General features: G+C 38.0%; 1 protein-coding gene across 4 annotated transcripts in view; it reads left to right on the top strand.

Moving 5' to 3' along the window:
- CASK (calcium/calmodulin-dependent serine protein kinase (MAGUK family)) overlaps window positions 1–15,456 on the top strand; it is a 405,996-nt gene that overhangs the window by 286,417 nt on the left and 104,123 nt on the right. For all 4 annotated transcript variants that reach the window (XM_011980193.1, XM_011980192.1, XM_011980191.1 and 1 more), the window contains exons 9-10: window positions 4,780–4,863; window positions 14,759–14,858. In XM_011980193.1, the coding sequence (XP_011835583.1) occupies window positions 4,780–4,863; window positions 14,759–14,858 (184 nt within the window). The remainder of the gene's footprint in view (window positions 1–4,779; window positions 4,864–14,758; window positions 14,859–15,456) is intronic.

Genomic DNA, 15,456 nt, shown 5'->3' with positions numbered 1-15,456 from the left:
AAAAAAAAAAAAAAGTAAAGTTTTTTAATTAAATAAAACAGGAATTATTTCTTTGATAAAACCACCAAAGAAAGTTCTGTTTACTTATTTCACATCAAAAAAGAATTTGAGTATTAGACCAAGGAATATGTTAATGTCTTATGACTGTTAAATGATATCTATTTAATACCTTTATCTCTTTGAATTAATGATACTTGATGTGAATATTTATTCCAACAAAAGTAGAGCATCTAAGAGTATATTTTCCTCAGAGATGGTTGAGCTCTTCTCACACCCTCTGTAGCCTTAATATATAGACTGTAAAGTATATTGTCATTAAAAAAAAATAAAAAGTGAAAAGGATATTTATATCAGGCTAATCAATTTGAATTTTGGGAAATGAACACACCAATTACACGTATTTTCCAAATCTTATATGCACAAGGGACTATGAATCATGTACTTCATTAAAGTGCAAGGCACATTACTATTGAATTTTTTCTGAATGCATATTACGTTATTATTAGTAGTATCAGGAGGTACTATTTAATTCAGAAAAAACAGCCTGGCCAACATGGTAAAATTCCATCTCTACTAAAAATACAAAAATTAGCTGGGTATGGTAGCACATGCCTGTAATCCCAGCTACTTGGGAGGCTGAGGCATGAGAATAGCTTGAACCAAGAACACGGAGGTTGCAGTGAGTCAAGATCATGCCACTGCACTCCAGCCTGGGCAACAAGAGTGAGTCTCTGTCTCAAAAAAAAAAAAAAAAAAGACAAGAGATACCTTAACAGATTTCTTTTTTAATCTTGTGATTCTACTAGCTTAGAAAATAATTGATATCATAATTGAAGCATAATTTTATTTAAAAAAATACGTTTTGACTCTGTCCTTACCTGTCTTTCCACATCACCTTAGTGAATGGTGAGCAGAAAAGGTGTTTGCTAAAAATAGAGTTCACAGTCAGATATGTAGTAAACTTAAACATATTTGCAATATGTAAAGAATCCTCAGAACTCACTAATGAGAAAACATACAAACAACCCAATTCAAAATGAGAAAAGATTTGAACAGATACTTCAACATAGAACATATATAGATGGCAGATAAGCACAGGCAAAGATGTTCATCATTAGTCATTAGGGAAACGCAAATTAGTGCCACAATGAGATACCTGTACACATGTATTGGAGTGGCTAAAATAAAAAAGACTGACCATACCAAGTGTTGACAAAGATATAGAACAATGGAAACTCATACACTGTTGGTAGGAATGTAAAATGGTATAACCACTTTGGAAAACAGTTTGGCAGTTTCTTAAAAGTTAAACATACTCCTATCATATAGCCCAGCCATTCTACTCCTTAGTATTTACCTAAGAAAGATGAAACACGTCTTCATACAAAGACATTAATGTTCATAGCAACTTTATGTGTAATAGCCAAAAAATGGAAACAACTCAGGGTCCATCAGCGAGTGAAAGGATAAATTATGGTACATGCATACAATGGAATACCACTCAGCGTTAAAAAGGAATGAACTATTGATACATGCAACAACATGGATAGATTCAAAATCTTTATGCTATATGAAAGAAGCTGGACAATAATGAGCACATACTATATTATTCAAATTATATAAAAGTCTAGAAAATGCAAACTAAGTGACAGAAAGTAGATCAGTGGCTGACTGGGTATGGGGATGAGGGCTACAGAAGCGCATGAAGATACTTTTGAGCATGATGGATGTGTTCATTATCTTGATCACGGTAATGGTTTTATGGTTGTAAATATATGTCAAAACTTATCAAATTGTACATTTTAAACATTTGCAGCTTATTGTATGTAATTATACCTCAGTAAAGCTTTTTGGAGAAAACAAAAAAATATATATTCAGAGTCTATCTCTCTTTCACCCTTTTTATTATTTCCAACTGGTTTCATCCACCATCATCTTTCACCTGAATTACTGCAAAAGCCTCCTGACTGGTCTTCCTGCTTTTTAAAAAAAAAAAAAAAACTCTCATCTCCTTCCAATCTATTCTCGGCACAGCCACTAATGTTTCTTTAAAGTTGAGGGTTGAAGGCCGGGCGTGGTGGCTCACGCCTGTAATCCCAGCACTTTGGGAGTCCAAGGTGGGCAGATCAGGAGGCCAAGAGATCAAGACCATCCTGCCCAACATGGTGAAACCTCGTCTCTACTAAAAATACAAAAGTTAGCTGGATGTGGTGGTGTGCACCTGTAGTCCCAGCTACTTGGGAGGCTGAGGCAGGAGATTCACTTGAACCTGGGAAGCAGAGGTTGCAGTGAGCCGAGACTGCGCCACTGCATTCCAGCCTGGCGACAGAGCCAGACTCCACCTAAAAAAATAAAATAAAATAAAAGTTGAGGGTTGAAAACTTACCCATTAGTTCTCTAATTGCTCTGGCTTGGACATCTTTTACTATGTTGAATAAAAGTGAGGGAAAAAAAGAAAAATTACCTATTGAATACAGTGTTCACTATTTGAGTGATGGGTACACTAGAAGCCCAAACCTCACCATTATGCAATATAACCATGTAGCAAACCTGCATGTGTAACCCCAGAATCTATAAAAATAAAGTCAGATCATGTCACTCTAGCTCAAGACCCTCCACTGGCTTCCTCTCCTACTCAGAATAAAAGCCAAAGGCCCGCATGGCCTACCCCAGCCTTGTCATCTCTCTGATCTGATCCATTATTCTCCTTGACCCCTTCACATCACTTCACATACATTAGTCTCCTGGCTACTTCTTGAAAATTCCAGACATACTTCCTCCCTTGGGCCTTTGCATTGATTATTTTCTCTGCCTAGACCACTCCCTCACCTCTTCTAAATGTCACTTTCTCAATTGGGCCTACTCTGACCACCCAATTTGTTTTTGTTTTTTAGAAATGAGGTCATGCTCTGTTGCCCAGGCTGGAGTGCAGTTGCAGTCATGGCTCACTGCAGCCCTGACCTCATGGGTTGAAGCAATCCTCAGCCTCCCGAGTAGCTGGGATGACAGGTGCATGCCACCACACCTGGCTAATTTTTTAATTTTTTCATAGAGACAGGTTCTTGCTAGATCTTGAACTCTTGGCCTCAAGTGATCCTCCCATCTCAGCCTCTCAAAGTGCTGGGATTATAGACATGAGCCACCACACCCAGCCAACCACCCTATTTTAAATTTCAATGTACCCAATCCCTCCTGCCTGCTTCACTTTTTTGACTTATTCCATAGTACTTTTGACATACTCTATAATTTACCTTTTTTGTGTTTTCTCACCTTTTTGCACTAGAATATGATCTACCATGAGGGCTGGAATCTTTGTTGGATTTCCTTGTGTATTCCAAATGCATAGGACAATGCATGGCATATAATCAGCTCTTGAAATATTTGTGAAATTAATGAGTACTTATAGCATATGAATCCTCAAGATACATTGGCAAATTAGAGTAGGACCAAAGTGAGGAGAAGAGTAAGAAGAGATTTAAAATATACATGAGGGGCCAGTCACAGTGACTCACATCTGTAATCCCAGCACTTTGGGAGGCCAAGGTTTCACGAGGAACCCGCGTGAGTCCAGGAGTTCAAGACCAGCCTGGGCAACATGGCAAAACCCCATCTCTACAAAATATACAAAACTTAGCCAGGCATGGTGGCACTTGCCTGTAGTCCCAGCTACTCGGGAGGCTGAGGTGGGAGGATTGCCTGAGCCAGGGAGGTTGAGGCGGTGGTGAGCCAGGATCTCATCACTGCACTCCAGCCTGGGTGACAGAATGAGACCCTGTCTCTAAAAATATATAAATAAATAATGGGGGATTCATTTATTTTTGAAACAGGGTCTTATGCTGTCACCTAAGCTGCAGTATAGTGGTGAGATCCTAGCTCACCACAGCCTCAACCTCCCAGGCTCCAACAGTCTTCCTGCCTCAGCCTCCCAAAGTACTGGGATTACAGGTGTGAGCCACCACACCTGGCTTGCAGTGAGCTATGATCAGACCACTACACTGCAGCCTGGGCAACAGAGGAAGACCCTGTCTCAAAAAACAAACAAACAAACAAAAAAACAAAATAAGTGTGTCCTAATTAGAAGAGTCTGTAATTGTTATAGTCCATGACAATGTAGAATGCTGAATCAGTTGTGGAATTGATTTTTCAAATGCTTGTTTTACCTGGCAAATACATCAAAGGTAACTTGAGGCCAGGCACAGTGGCTCACACCTGTAAATCCCAGCATTCTGGGAGGCCGAGGCGGAAGGATCACTTGAGCTCAGGAGTTTGAGACCAACCTGGGCAACATAGCAATACTCCTTCTCTATTTTAAAAAAAAAAAAAAAAAAAGGATTAGCCAGACATGGTGCACTTATATCCCAGCTACTCAGGAGGCTGAGGTGGGAGGATCACTTTGAGCCCAGGGGTTCAAGGTTGCAGTGAGGTATGATTGTGCCATTGCACTCCAGCCTGGGCGACAGAGTAAAACCCTGTCTCAAAAAAAAAAAGTAACAATGCCTTTATAATAATTACAATTTGTTATTTTAGCCATATGTATGAAATTTATGTGACCTATTATTTCAGCCCTTTATTGCAGAAAATGAAATATTTTATTACTATCAGTTTAACTTTAATGTCCCTCATTTCAGATTGCTTACCAGTATCGTGGAATAAAATCTCCAATCTAAAATTCAATCTGAGTTTTCTATTTAAGAATTTTAGCTTTATTATTTGTTTTAGATTAAGCTTCTGCACTTTTGTAAACGGTTATATATGTTCATTATCTTTCATCTTACATAGGAGCGGGATCGTTATGCCTACAAGATTCATCTTCCAGAAACAGTAGAGCAGCTGAGGAAATTCAATGCAAGGAGGAAACTAAAGGTAAATTGAACAAATCAGCAAAAAAGCCAAGCAGATATAGTTAATGATCATGTTTTTATTCTGTTTTGGTGCCCATAAATATGTACTAATGCTGGCCATTGTTTTTATTATAGCTAAATTCTCATTTCCAAAAATTACCACCACTTCAATAAGATTTTGGCTTTTTAAATTATTTAAGGTAGTATGTCAGTATGAGTCTAAACAATAAATTATAATAGAAGATTAGTTGTATTTTAGATTTGTCTTAAATTTATAGCAGAGATATAGTTATATTATTATCCATTATTATTGAATATAAATCTAGACCGTGTTTTTTCAAACTTAAATATTTTGACAAATGTATGTTTAGTTCAATGGAAATAACTTTGAATTAGAATTGAAACTAGGGGCCGGGTGCGGTGGCTCATGCCTGTAATCCCAGAACTTTGGGAGGCCAAGGTGGGTAGATTGCCTGAGGTCAGGAGTTTGAGACCAGCCTGGCTAACATGGTGAAACCCCGTCTCTACTAAAAATACAAAAATTAGCTGGGCGTGGTGGCGGGCACCTGTAATTAATCCCAGCTACTCGGGAGGCTGAGGCAGGAGAATAGCTTGAACTTGGGAGGTGGAGGTTGCAGTGAGCTGAGATAGTGCCATTGCACTCCAACCTGGGCAACAAGAGCGAGACTTCATCTCAAAAAAAAAAAAAAAAGAATTGGAACTAAGATTGAACAACTATCAGAAAGCAGTAAATAAAATCTTACACTACCTTAATCTACTAGAAAATATTTACAGCTCAGATCACTTTTCTCACCTTCTTTATTCTTCCCAGGTGTCTTTCTCCCTCTTACCACTCTCCCTATCCTCCACCTCACAAAAAAAAAAAAAAAGAAAGAAGAAAACTGGTAATCACCCCATATGGGGAGTCCCTTTGACTTTAAAAGGTTCTGAAAAAGACCAAACATAAAATAATGGAATCTTTTCAGCACTGAGAGAAAATGCTATGAGAGAGCCAACCCTCCAGAGTAACAAAGAAAAACTGATTATCTTAACTTCTTAAAATTAATTTATGTTTGACTTACTTTTGATACTGAAAGATGTTAACTGTTCTCTAAGTGGTTGATTGGATAGTAGTCTTCCTTAGTCACATGACTCCTGCCAACTATAAAACTTTTCTTCTTAAGTATTTTCAGATATGCCATAAATTCTAATAATACTGTGAATTTATTTTTCAACCCCTGAAGTTAGTGAATTATTATGTATAACTCTAGACTTATAAAAACATTTATATGAATTTTGAGGAAACTATTAGGCCACAATATTATCCTATAGACCTGAAACTTTTAACATGGTCCCCACTAGCCACATGCAGCTCTTTAAATTAATTAAAATTAAATGAAAGGTCAGTTTCCCAGTCACACTAGCACATTTCAAGTGCTCAATAACCACATTTGGCTAGTGGCTACTATATTAGACAGCACAAATGTAGGACATTTCCATCATTACAGAAGGGTCTATTCAACCGTGCTCCTATAGAACAAGGGAAATATTAACATATCATTGTTGGTGTTGATTATTCCCATTTTAACTTTTCTCCTCACTGATTTTGCAGTCAAGGGTTCAAACTGACTCTTCTCTATTTGCTTTAACAGTGGTTGGCCAAAATAATTATTAATGATAAGCCATTATTGAGATGGTACCCAAGGAAGTTTCCCAAAACTTTTATTCTTTTTGCCTTGATATCCACCGAAACCTGTGTAACCTACAAATAAAAAACTCTTATTTTCCATGGTGAAATTTGGTCAACTGTTTTTGAAGTTAGTTTCCTCCCCAAAGGAGCTATTATTATACTTTTTTGTCAACTCTTCTGTAAGTCCTTCTAAACCTAATGCTGCTTTGGCCTCATGTGACATTACACTGTATGGGGTTGAACCTTTCATTGCCCAAATACAGACATTTCACCAGAGGGCTTGGGCTTGCCCCATCACAAGAAACACATGCTGTACTTCTCCCAGGGCCACAGAATCAGACTTGGGCCTAAAATAGCCAAAGTGGTGACTAAGATTCGTTTGGACAGGGCCAAGCTGTCAAAACAGAGGGGTCATGTGGATTTACCACATCCCTTTGCAGGGCTATTTAAAGTTTTAAGACCCACCAAACAACCTAGAACTAGGAACATCAGCACGGTCATTAGTGAACATGTTTGGCTTCTGATAAGGCTGTATTCTTTTGAGTAGTTCAGCCACCTTGTTAAAACATGTTATACCTACCATCCTCAAGGAACTAATTCTCATTCTGCCTCTTCAGTGGACTTCTGGAACAGAGATTGCAACTTCCTTGGCTTTCAGAGTTCACCACACACTTTATTTTCACACAACTAGGTGCTCATCCTACCCAGACACTATTCTTAACCTTCTCAATGGTGGGTGACAGTTGAATTTGTAATGACTCCCTTGGAAGTGATTAAAAGGGAGTTCACAGAAAGCAGTAGAAAATTACTTTTGTGGCCAGGCACAGTGGCTCACACCTGTAATCCTAGTACTTTTGGAGGCCAACGCGGGCAAATCGCTTGAGCTCAGGAGTTCAAGAGCAGCCTGGGCAACATGGTGAAACCCCATCTCTACAAAATATACAGAAATTAACCAGGTGTGGTGGCCATGCATGCCTGTAATCCCAGCTACTTGAGGGCCTGAGGCAAGAGGATCGCTTGAGCCTGGGAGGTGGAGGTTGCAGTGAGCCAGGATCGCACCACTGCACTCCAGCCTGGGTGACAAAGTGAGACCTTGTCTCAAAAAAAAAAAAAAAAGAAGAAGAAGAAAATTACCTTGGTAACCTAGTCATGATGGAATGATGATGGAAAAATGTATTTTCCCCATTTTGGTTACCACACGTTTCATGTGTCGAGTTTTTTCCTCCTAATTCATACTAAGCTCTGGAATTGTAATACTTCAGTAAAAAAAAAAAAAGAATCCTCTAGATAACAATACTTTCTTTAATAAACTACATAGTTCTGAGCACAGAACTGAATATGAGGATCATATTTTCTCAAACTGAATATTAGGATACATGAGACAGACTGCATGATCTCCAGGCTCTGTGGAAAATTTGTGCTCTGTGGTCGGGGCTCTTAAGGAGGCACACCTGTACTCTAACCCTGGCTGTCATCTACTGAAGGAGGTACTAAGGAAAGTGGTAACTGTGGGTATCTGAGGATGTCTATTCAGAGAAGACACAGGAGGGAATGTATTCTGAAGTCATCCCCATTGCTTCTGCAATTATTTCTACCCCTAGAAAGCAAATTCCCCACAGTAAAGTATGCTGAAGAAATTCTATACAAATAGAAGCAATATTCTATGTTAGGGTAAGTTTATTGCAGTCCATTTAAGAAATGGTGAGTTGAGTCCACGTGATCCAGTTAAGAGAATAAAATCATTTATTTCCTATATATACAGAAAGCAAGGATTTCTAATAACTTTCTACAGTTTTTCTTTATTATTATTGTTTGTTTTTGTTTGTTTTTGTGTTTGTTTGTTTTTTTTTTTTTGAGACAGAGTCTCACTCCGTCGGCCAGGCTGGAGTGCAGTGGTGTAATCTCGGCTCACTGTAGCCTCCGCCTACCAGGTTCAAGCGATTATCCTGCCTCAGCCTCCCAAGTAGCTGGGACTACAGGCACCACCACATCCAGCTAATTTTTGTATTTTTAGTAGAGATGGGATTTCACCATATTGGCCAGGCTGGTTTTGTACTCCTGACCTCAAGTGATCCGCCCGCCTCAGTACCTCCCAAAGTGCTGGGATTGCAAGCATAAGCCACCGTGCCTGGCCTTTATTAATTTTGCAAATTGCAAAAGTATTCTCTGACTTACTGATTGGTCTCTTGTGCTCCTGAACTATGCATAACTACAAAAGGTTTGTTTAGGAGTGCCATTTTCTAGTACTGTATATAGCTGTACTATCCAGTACAGTAGTAAATAGCCATATGTAACTATTTACATTTCAATGTTAATAAATTAATATTAAATAAAATGTAAAATTTAGTTGCTCCGTTGCGCTAGCCACCTTTCAAATGCTCAATACCTCGTGTGGCTGATGGCTACTGTATTAGGCAGCACAGGTTTAGAAAATTTCCTTCATCGCAGATCGTTCTATTGTACGGTATTGCTATGGAGTCTTGGTACCTGCAGAGTAATGCTTATACACTAAGCAGCACTTTTTGACAGGTCAACCAGGAAGCTATAATAGATACTTTTTGGCAATCTTCTTTCTGTTAATTCAACAAAAACTAACTTAAAGATTTATCAAAGACCTTTGTGCCTTAATGAAACCCAGCATTTACATACAGTCCTCTCTGTAGTAAGGGTTTGTACAAAGGCAGTAAATTGAGATAACAATCGTTGTGGGCTTCTGCTAATCAGAGCATTAAATCTGGTATCCAAAAGATAACCTTTGAGCCTGAGCAACATAAGGAGACCCCCGGCTCTACAAAAAATAAAAAATTAGCTGGGTGTAGTTGCACACACCTGTGGTCCCAGCTACTTGGAAGGCTGAGATGGGAGGATCACCTGAGCCTGGGAGGTCAAGGCTGCAGTGAGCTGTGATCCCACCACTGCACTCCAGCCTAAGTGACAGAGTAAGACTCTGTCTCAAAAATTAGCAGGGTGGGGACCTTAATTCTAAAAACTGAAAACTGTTATTCTGGTATGAACAGTTCCACAAATATTCTGGTATGAACAATTCCAAAAATAATAAGTGAAGTGATTTTGATCTTATATATTGATTTTACAAATCAGTTAATTTGTGATTTTTTTTTTTTTAAGAAATACATATATAGACCGGGCGCGGTAGCTCACGTCTGTAATCCCAGCACTTTGGGAGGTTGAGGCGGGCAGATCACCTGAGGTTGGGAGTTTGAGACCAGCCTGACCAACATGGAGAAACGCCATCTCTACTGAAAAAAATACAAAATTAGCCGGGCATGGTGGCACATGTTTGTAATCCCAGCTACTCGGGAGGCTGAGACAGGAGAATTGCTTGAACCTGGGAGTTGGAGGTTGTGGTGAGCCAAGTTTGCACCATTGCACTCCAGCCTGGGCAACAAGAACGAAATTCCATCTTAAAAAAATAAAAAGAAAAGAAAAGAAATACATATATAGATATATGTTGTTTTTTCTTTTTTAATTGAGACAGGGTCTCACTCTGTTGCCCAGGCTGGTCTCAAACTCCTGGACTGAAGCAGTCCTCCCACCTTGGCCTCCCAAAATGCTGGGATTACAAGTATGAGCCACCAACCAGTTTATGATTCTGAAATGTAGAATTTATTACTTCCTGTTGGGCAATAGATTTTGAAAATTATGTACATTTAAGACCATCTTTATAAAATACTTTTACCTAGACCCAAAAGAATTTCTAAGATATCTATTCTGTGCAATTACTCTTAAATATAGCCATATCTAGTACACTTACAAGTGTCATTTTTCATTTTCTCTAGAGAAAATACTGCAGCCTCTTTTAGTCATATATCCTGACTGAATATTATGAAATTCCAGGTTATACCAATAACCTATGTTTAGGTTATGTTTGAGTATTATATATGTATAGACTATGCAGACTAAACTGAATGATAACTTTGGTTGTGACTATATGGAGACGTATCAAAAGTTCTGATTTAATTAATCATGTCACCTAATTATCATCTAGGACCTAATTCTTAAGTATAATCAACCCGAATTCTTTAACATCTCTACCTTGAAATGATTTTCTTGACTTTTGCTCATCTCTGTTCAGCCTCAACCTCTCCAAATTCTCCACCCTTTTTAAGGCTTTTGAGTTCAGTCATCTGAATTCTAATAGGATGATTATCTTTCAAATTTTTTGTCACATTCCTCTTGGTATGTTCTGGTGATACACTTTCCCCCCTCAGTATATTTCCCTGTTCACTCAGGAATATGACTATATATTACCTTGTTATTTAGGTACAAAGCCAATTATTCTGTATCTGATACTTGTATATTTTGTATTTAGATGTTTTAAAATGTACCGTCCTGTCATGACTGTGTATTACCTTGCTATTTGGGTACAAAACCAATTATTTTATATCCAATACTTGTGTGTTTTGTATTTAGTGTTTAAAAATGTACCCTTCTGCCTTTGTACCTATCAAACTTCATGATGCATGTTTCTGAGCTCAGGAAATACCAAAAAGGGAGTATTCAGTTTTTGGCTTTTGTCTTCAGGTCAGCAATACATCTTTGTTCAGCTCTTGTGTTCCTCAATATCTTTGTTCCCCCATTAAATGCATTCAGTAGTTTAACTTAGCAGAAATCTGACCTAAGCATTTTCTTGTTTTCCACTTCCTTAAATGCCACACAGAATCATCTAGCCAGAAGCATTCCATTTTGATGTTTGACATATTGACATTTCAAGAAAACTATAATTATGATTAAGAATTCTTTCTGGTTCTTAACTACAAATTAAAAACTTGTGGTGCTCTTTTTCTCTGAATTTATAATCTGCCTTCTCCTTTCTAGGTTAATTTGCTTGATAAAAAAGTACTTTAATATTATTTATCTTAACAGATTGTGAATAGTCTAATTAACTCAAAAGTATTATGTTTCACCCTTAAAAGATACTAAATTATACCTTCTAAATTAAAGCAGGTAGAAAACTTCTTTGTCAAGGGTTTAATAAACCAGAAAGTTTGAAGAACTACTTGTATAAAATCTGATTTTTTTATTGTTGTATTACATTATTGCTATTGATGAGCAATATTACATTATTGCCAACCCCTGTATTCATTATTGCTCATCAGTAGCAATAATGTAATACAGGGGTTGGCAAACTATGACCTGGGAGTCAAATCCAACCCACTGCCTATTCTTGTATATAAAGTTTTATTAGAACACAGCAAAGTACATTAATTTGCATATTGTCTATGGCTGCTTTCACACTACAATGCAGGAATTGAGTAGTTGCAAAAGAGACCATATGACCTTTAGAGCCTAAAATACTTACTGTCTGGTTATTTACAGAAAAAAAATTGCTGACCCCTAGTGTAGTAGAAATCCTTGAACTGGGAAGAGTAGTCATTGGATGTCAATTATGTCTACTCTTCATTGTGTCTCTAAGTTGACAGAGACCTTAACAGGTTGCTAAGCCTCTCTGGACCTCAGTTTTCTCATCTGCAAAATGAGTCTCTTAAAATCAATAATCTCTAAGGTTGATTCTCAAACTCTAATAAAATTCTATGAATCCATGACCTATTTCAGAACGATGTTGCTGTTTTACACAATGGCTTGCATTGAATATTTAAACCACCTATAGTCACTGGGTTCAGACAACTAAATATTAGGTAGGGCACCATGGCTTACACCTGTAATCCCAGCACTTTGGGAGGCTGAGGCCGGAAGAGTGCTTGAGCACCAGAGTTTGAGACCAGCCTGGGCAATATAGTGAGACTCAGTTTCTATTATTTAAAAAAAAAAAAAAAAAAAAACTACATAAGCAAAACTGCTAGTCATAAGACAGATAAATTTAAAACATACTACTATTGTTTCAAAAGCATTTACATCTCAGGGCTCTTTTAAATAGTGTTTTCCTAGTAGTATAGGTATTTATTATAGATCTTTGACTATAGCAGTAGCAAGAACAGGCCTTGAAGCATATAACTAACATCTTAAGAAATACAGTTGTACTTCATTTGAAAATAAAAATAAAGCATCTCTAAAAGCCTAATTTCAGTGTGTGGGAAACGCGATTTGATATATAAAAATTCCATTCCCCCCCAGCTTTTAGGAAACATGTATAATACGTAAAGTGAAATAAGTTTCTATAGAAAGAAGAACTCAACATTCACTACTGTTTTTTCAACATGGCAGCTATAATTCTGCATAAGAACCTTTCATGCATAACTTTAGACTTTTGGAAATCTCAAAAGTTACCTGGAATGTTAACATCAGTATCACCTCTCTCTTTTTGCTCTTCCCTTTCTACAGTAAGTAAACTTTGTGGAAATATATTTTATTAATGTTTTCTGGCCAGGCACAGTGGCTCACACCTGTAATTCCAGCACTTTGGGAGGCCGAGGCGGGTGGATCGCTTGAGAGCAGGAGTTCAAGACCAGCCTGGGCAACATGGTGAAACCCCATCTCTACAAAAAAATACAAAAGTTAGCCAGGCATGGTGGCACGGGCCTGTAGTCCCAGCTACTTGGGAGACTGAGATGGGAGGATCACTTGAGCCTGAGAGGTTGAGACTGCAGAGAGCCGAGATTATGCCACTGCACTCCAGCCTGGGCAACAGAGCGAGACACTGTCTCAAAAAATAGTAATAATGTTCTCATATTAGCAGATACCTAAACACACACAAGTTTTATCTTTCCAGAAAAATTCAAGAGTTAATATTTAAAATGTAGACTTAGACTACTTAGGTGATTTGATAAACTAACTAAATGAGTGATTCTACATAGACCAGCAAAAGGCTGTGCTCACGTTCTAGTTCTTTATTAGCAGAGTTAGTAATGATATACACTTACAAAATGCTTTACAATTCGCAAAGCACTTTCATGAATACATTATGACTTTTGCCAATCCTGTAAGATAAGTCCGTTTTAATATTCTTTTTTTTTTTTTGAGACGGAGTTTCGCTTTTGTTGCCCAGGCTGGAGTGCAATGGCACGATCTCGGCTCACCGCAACTTTTGCCTCCCAGGTTCAAGCGATTCTCCTGCCTCAGCCTCCCGAGTAGCTGGGATTATAGGCATGCGCCACCACGCCTGGCTAACTTTTTGTATTTTTAGTAGAGACAGGGTTTCTCCATGTTGGTCAGGCTGATCTCAAACTCCTGACCTCAGGCGATCTGCCCGCCTCGGCCTCCCAAAGTGCTGGGATTACAGGCATGAGCCATTGCGCCCGGCCCGTTTTCATATTCTTACTTTACAGATAAGAAAGCCTAGAGAGGTTAAATGATTTACTCCCAAATACCACATGTTCTCCCTTGTAAGTGGGAAGTAAGCTGTGGGTACACAGAGGCATGCAGAGTAGTATAATGGACACTAGAGACTTGAGGGGCAAGGGATAGAAAATCACCTGTTGGGTACACCGTACACTACTCAGAAGACAGATTCACTAAAAGCCCACACTTGACTACTGTACCGTTTATGCATGTAACCAAAAACCACTTGTACCGTTAAAGCTGTTTAAATAAAAAATAATAATAAATATGATTTACTGAAGCAGTAACTCCCAACATTTTTCCACTCAACAGTCCTAAGGGATGTCATGCACTCAAATGGCAGTGATTTCCAACTAGGAATGAGGGGAGGCTATGCATATAGCTTAAAAGAGTCATATGTAGTTGATTCTGTTGTGTGGCCTGATGGGTAATTACTATACAAAAGTAACACATTGTCATTGTTAAAACTAAAAGAGGGAAAAAAGATTTTAAAAAGAAAAATGACTCATAATCTACCACCCAGAGATAATTAATGCTATTAACATTCTGGTGTATATGCAGTCTTTTATATCCATATTAACTTTTTTACCCAAAAATGAGATTATAATATACATTGATTTTAAACCTTCTTCATGTAAGTAATCACAGACATCTTTTCATTCCACTAAACACCCTTCTACAACATCAATTTATAATAACTGCAGAATATTCCATTCTGTGTTGCATGTTTGAATTCAAAATGTAAGTGATTTCATATACTTTTCCAATTCCCAATTAGTGTTATTCTGGTATATACATATGTAATTTATTTAAAGGAATCTGAAATAATTTAAAAGCTACCTCTCTTCTAGCCATCATCTCCTATATATTTGACTTAATGGATAATCCTTAAGATAGATAATTTGTTAAATAACTTATTTATATTTGTGTATTTGTTTTAATAATCTATTTTTTCATCTCTTTGCTTTAGGGTGCAGTACTAGCCGCTGTGTCAAGTCACAAATTCAACTCATTCTATGGGGATCCCCCTGAAGAGTTGCCAGATTTCTCCGAAGACCCTACCTCCTCAGGTAACTGGATAATTCACTTATTCACCTGTGTGAGTCATTTGGTATTTACATCCATTCTTTCCTATTGTGAATAAACTTTTTCTGTGCATTTAGTTAAATCCTCCAACGGATTCTAAGGAAGTTTGTCAGCAACCAAATCCTGTCTACATATGTCTTGTTCCTTTTCATTTTAATACCAAAGTTGCTTTCTCCTGTGGCTCCAAAACCAACATTTCACTTTTTTTTCTTTTTACCTCAGTAATACTTCCTCCCCTTTCCACACTCTTGACCCAGCATTGCATTCCATCCAATCCGACATCCTAGTCAGTCTTTTGGGATCTTTCTGATTACCTTCTCTCTCAACAAAAACTTCTCATATAAACTTTTCCCCAGGTCAGTCGTATTAGATCAGACTGTGGAGCAGCACTGCTTTGAATGGAATCTTTCAATGTAGAGCTGTCGTGTGAATTATCTCCTGAAACAGTTACCAAGTTCTTCTCCATATATAAAAATCCATAACATGGCCAGGCATGGTGGCTCACACTTGTAATCCCAGCACTTTGGGAGGCCAAGGCAGGCAGATCACCTCAGGTCAGGAGTTCGAGACCAGCCTGGCCAA

Source organism: Mandrillus leucophaeus, unplaced genomic scaffold (genome assembly GCF_000951045.1).
Source record: "Mandrillus leucophaeus isolate KB7577 unplaced genomic scaffold, Mleu.le_1.0 Scaffold209, whole genome shotgun sequence".
In the NCBI taxonomy this organism is placed as follows: domain Eukaryota; kingdom Metazoa; phylum Chordata; class Mammalia; order Primates; family Cercopithecidae; genus Mandrillus; species Mandrillus leucophaeus.
The sequence above is the reverse complement of the archived record's forward strand: the minus strand, read 5'-3'. Positions and strand labels throughout refer to the sequence as shown.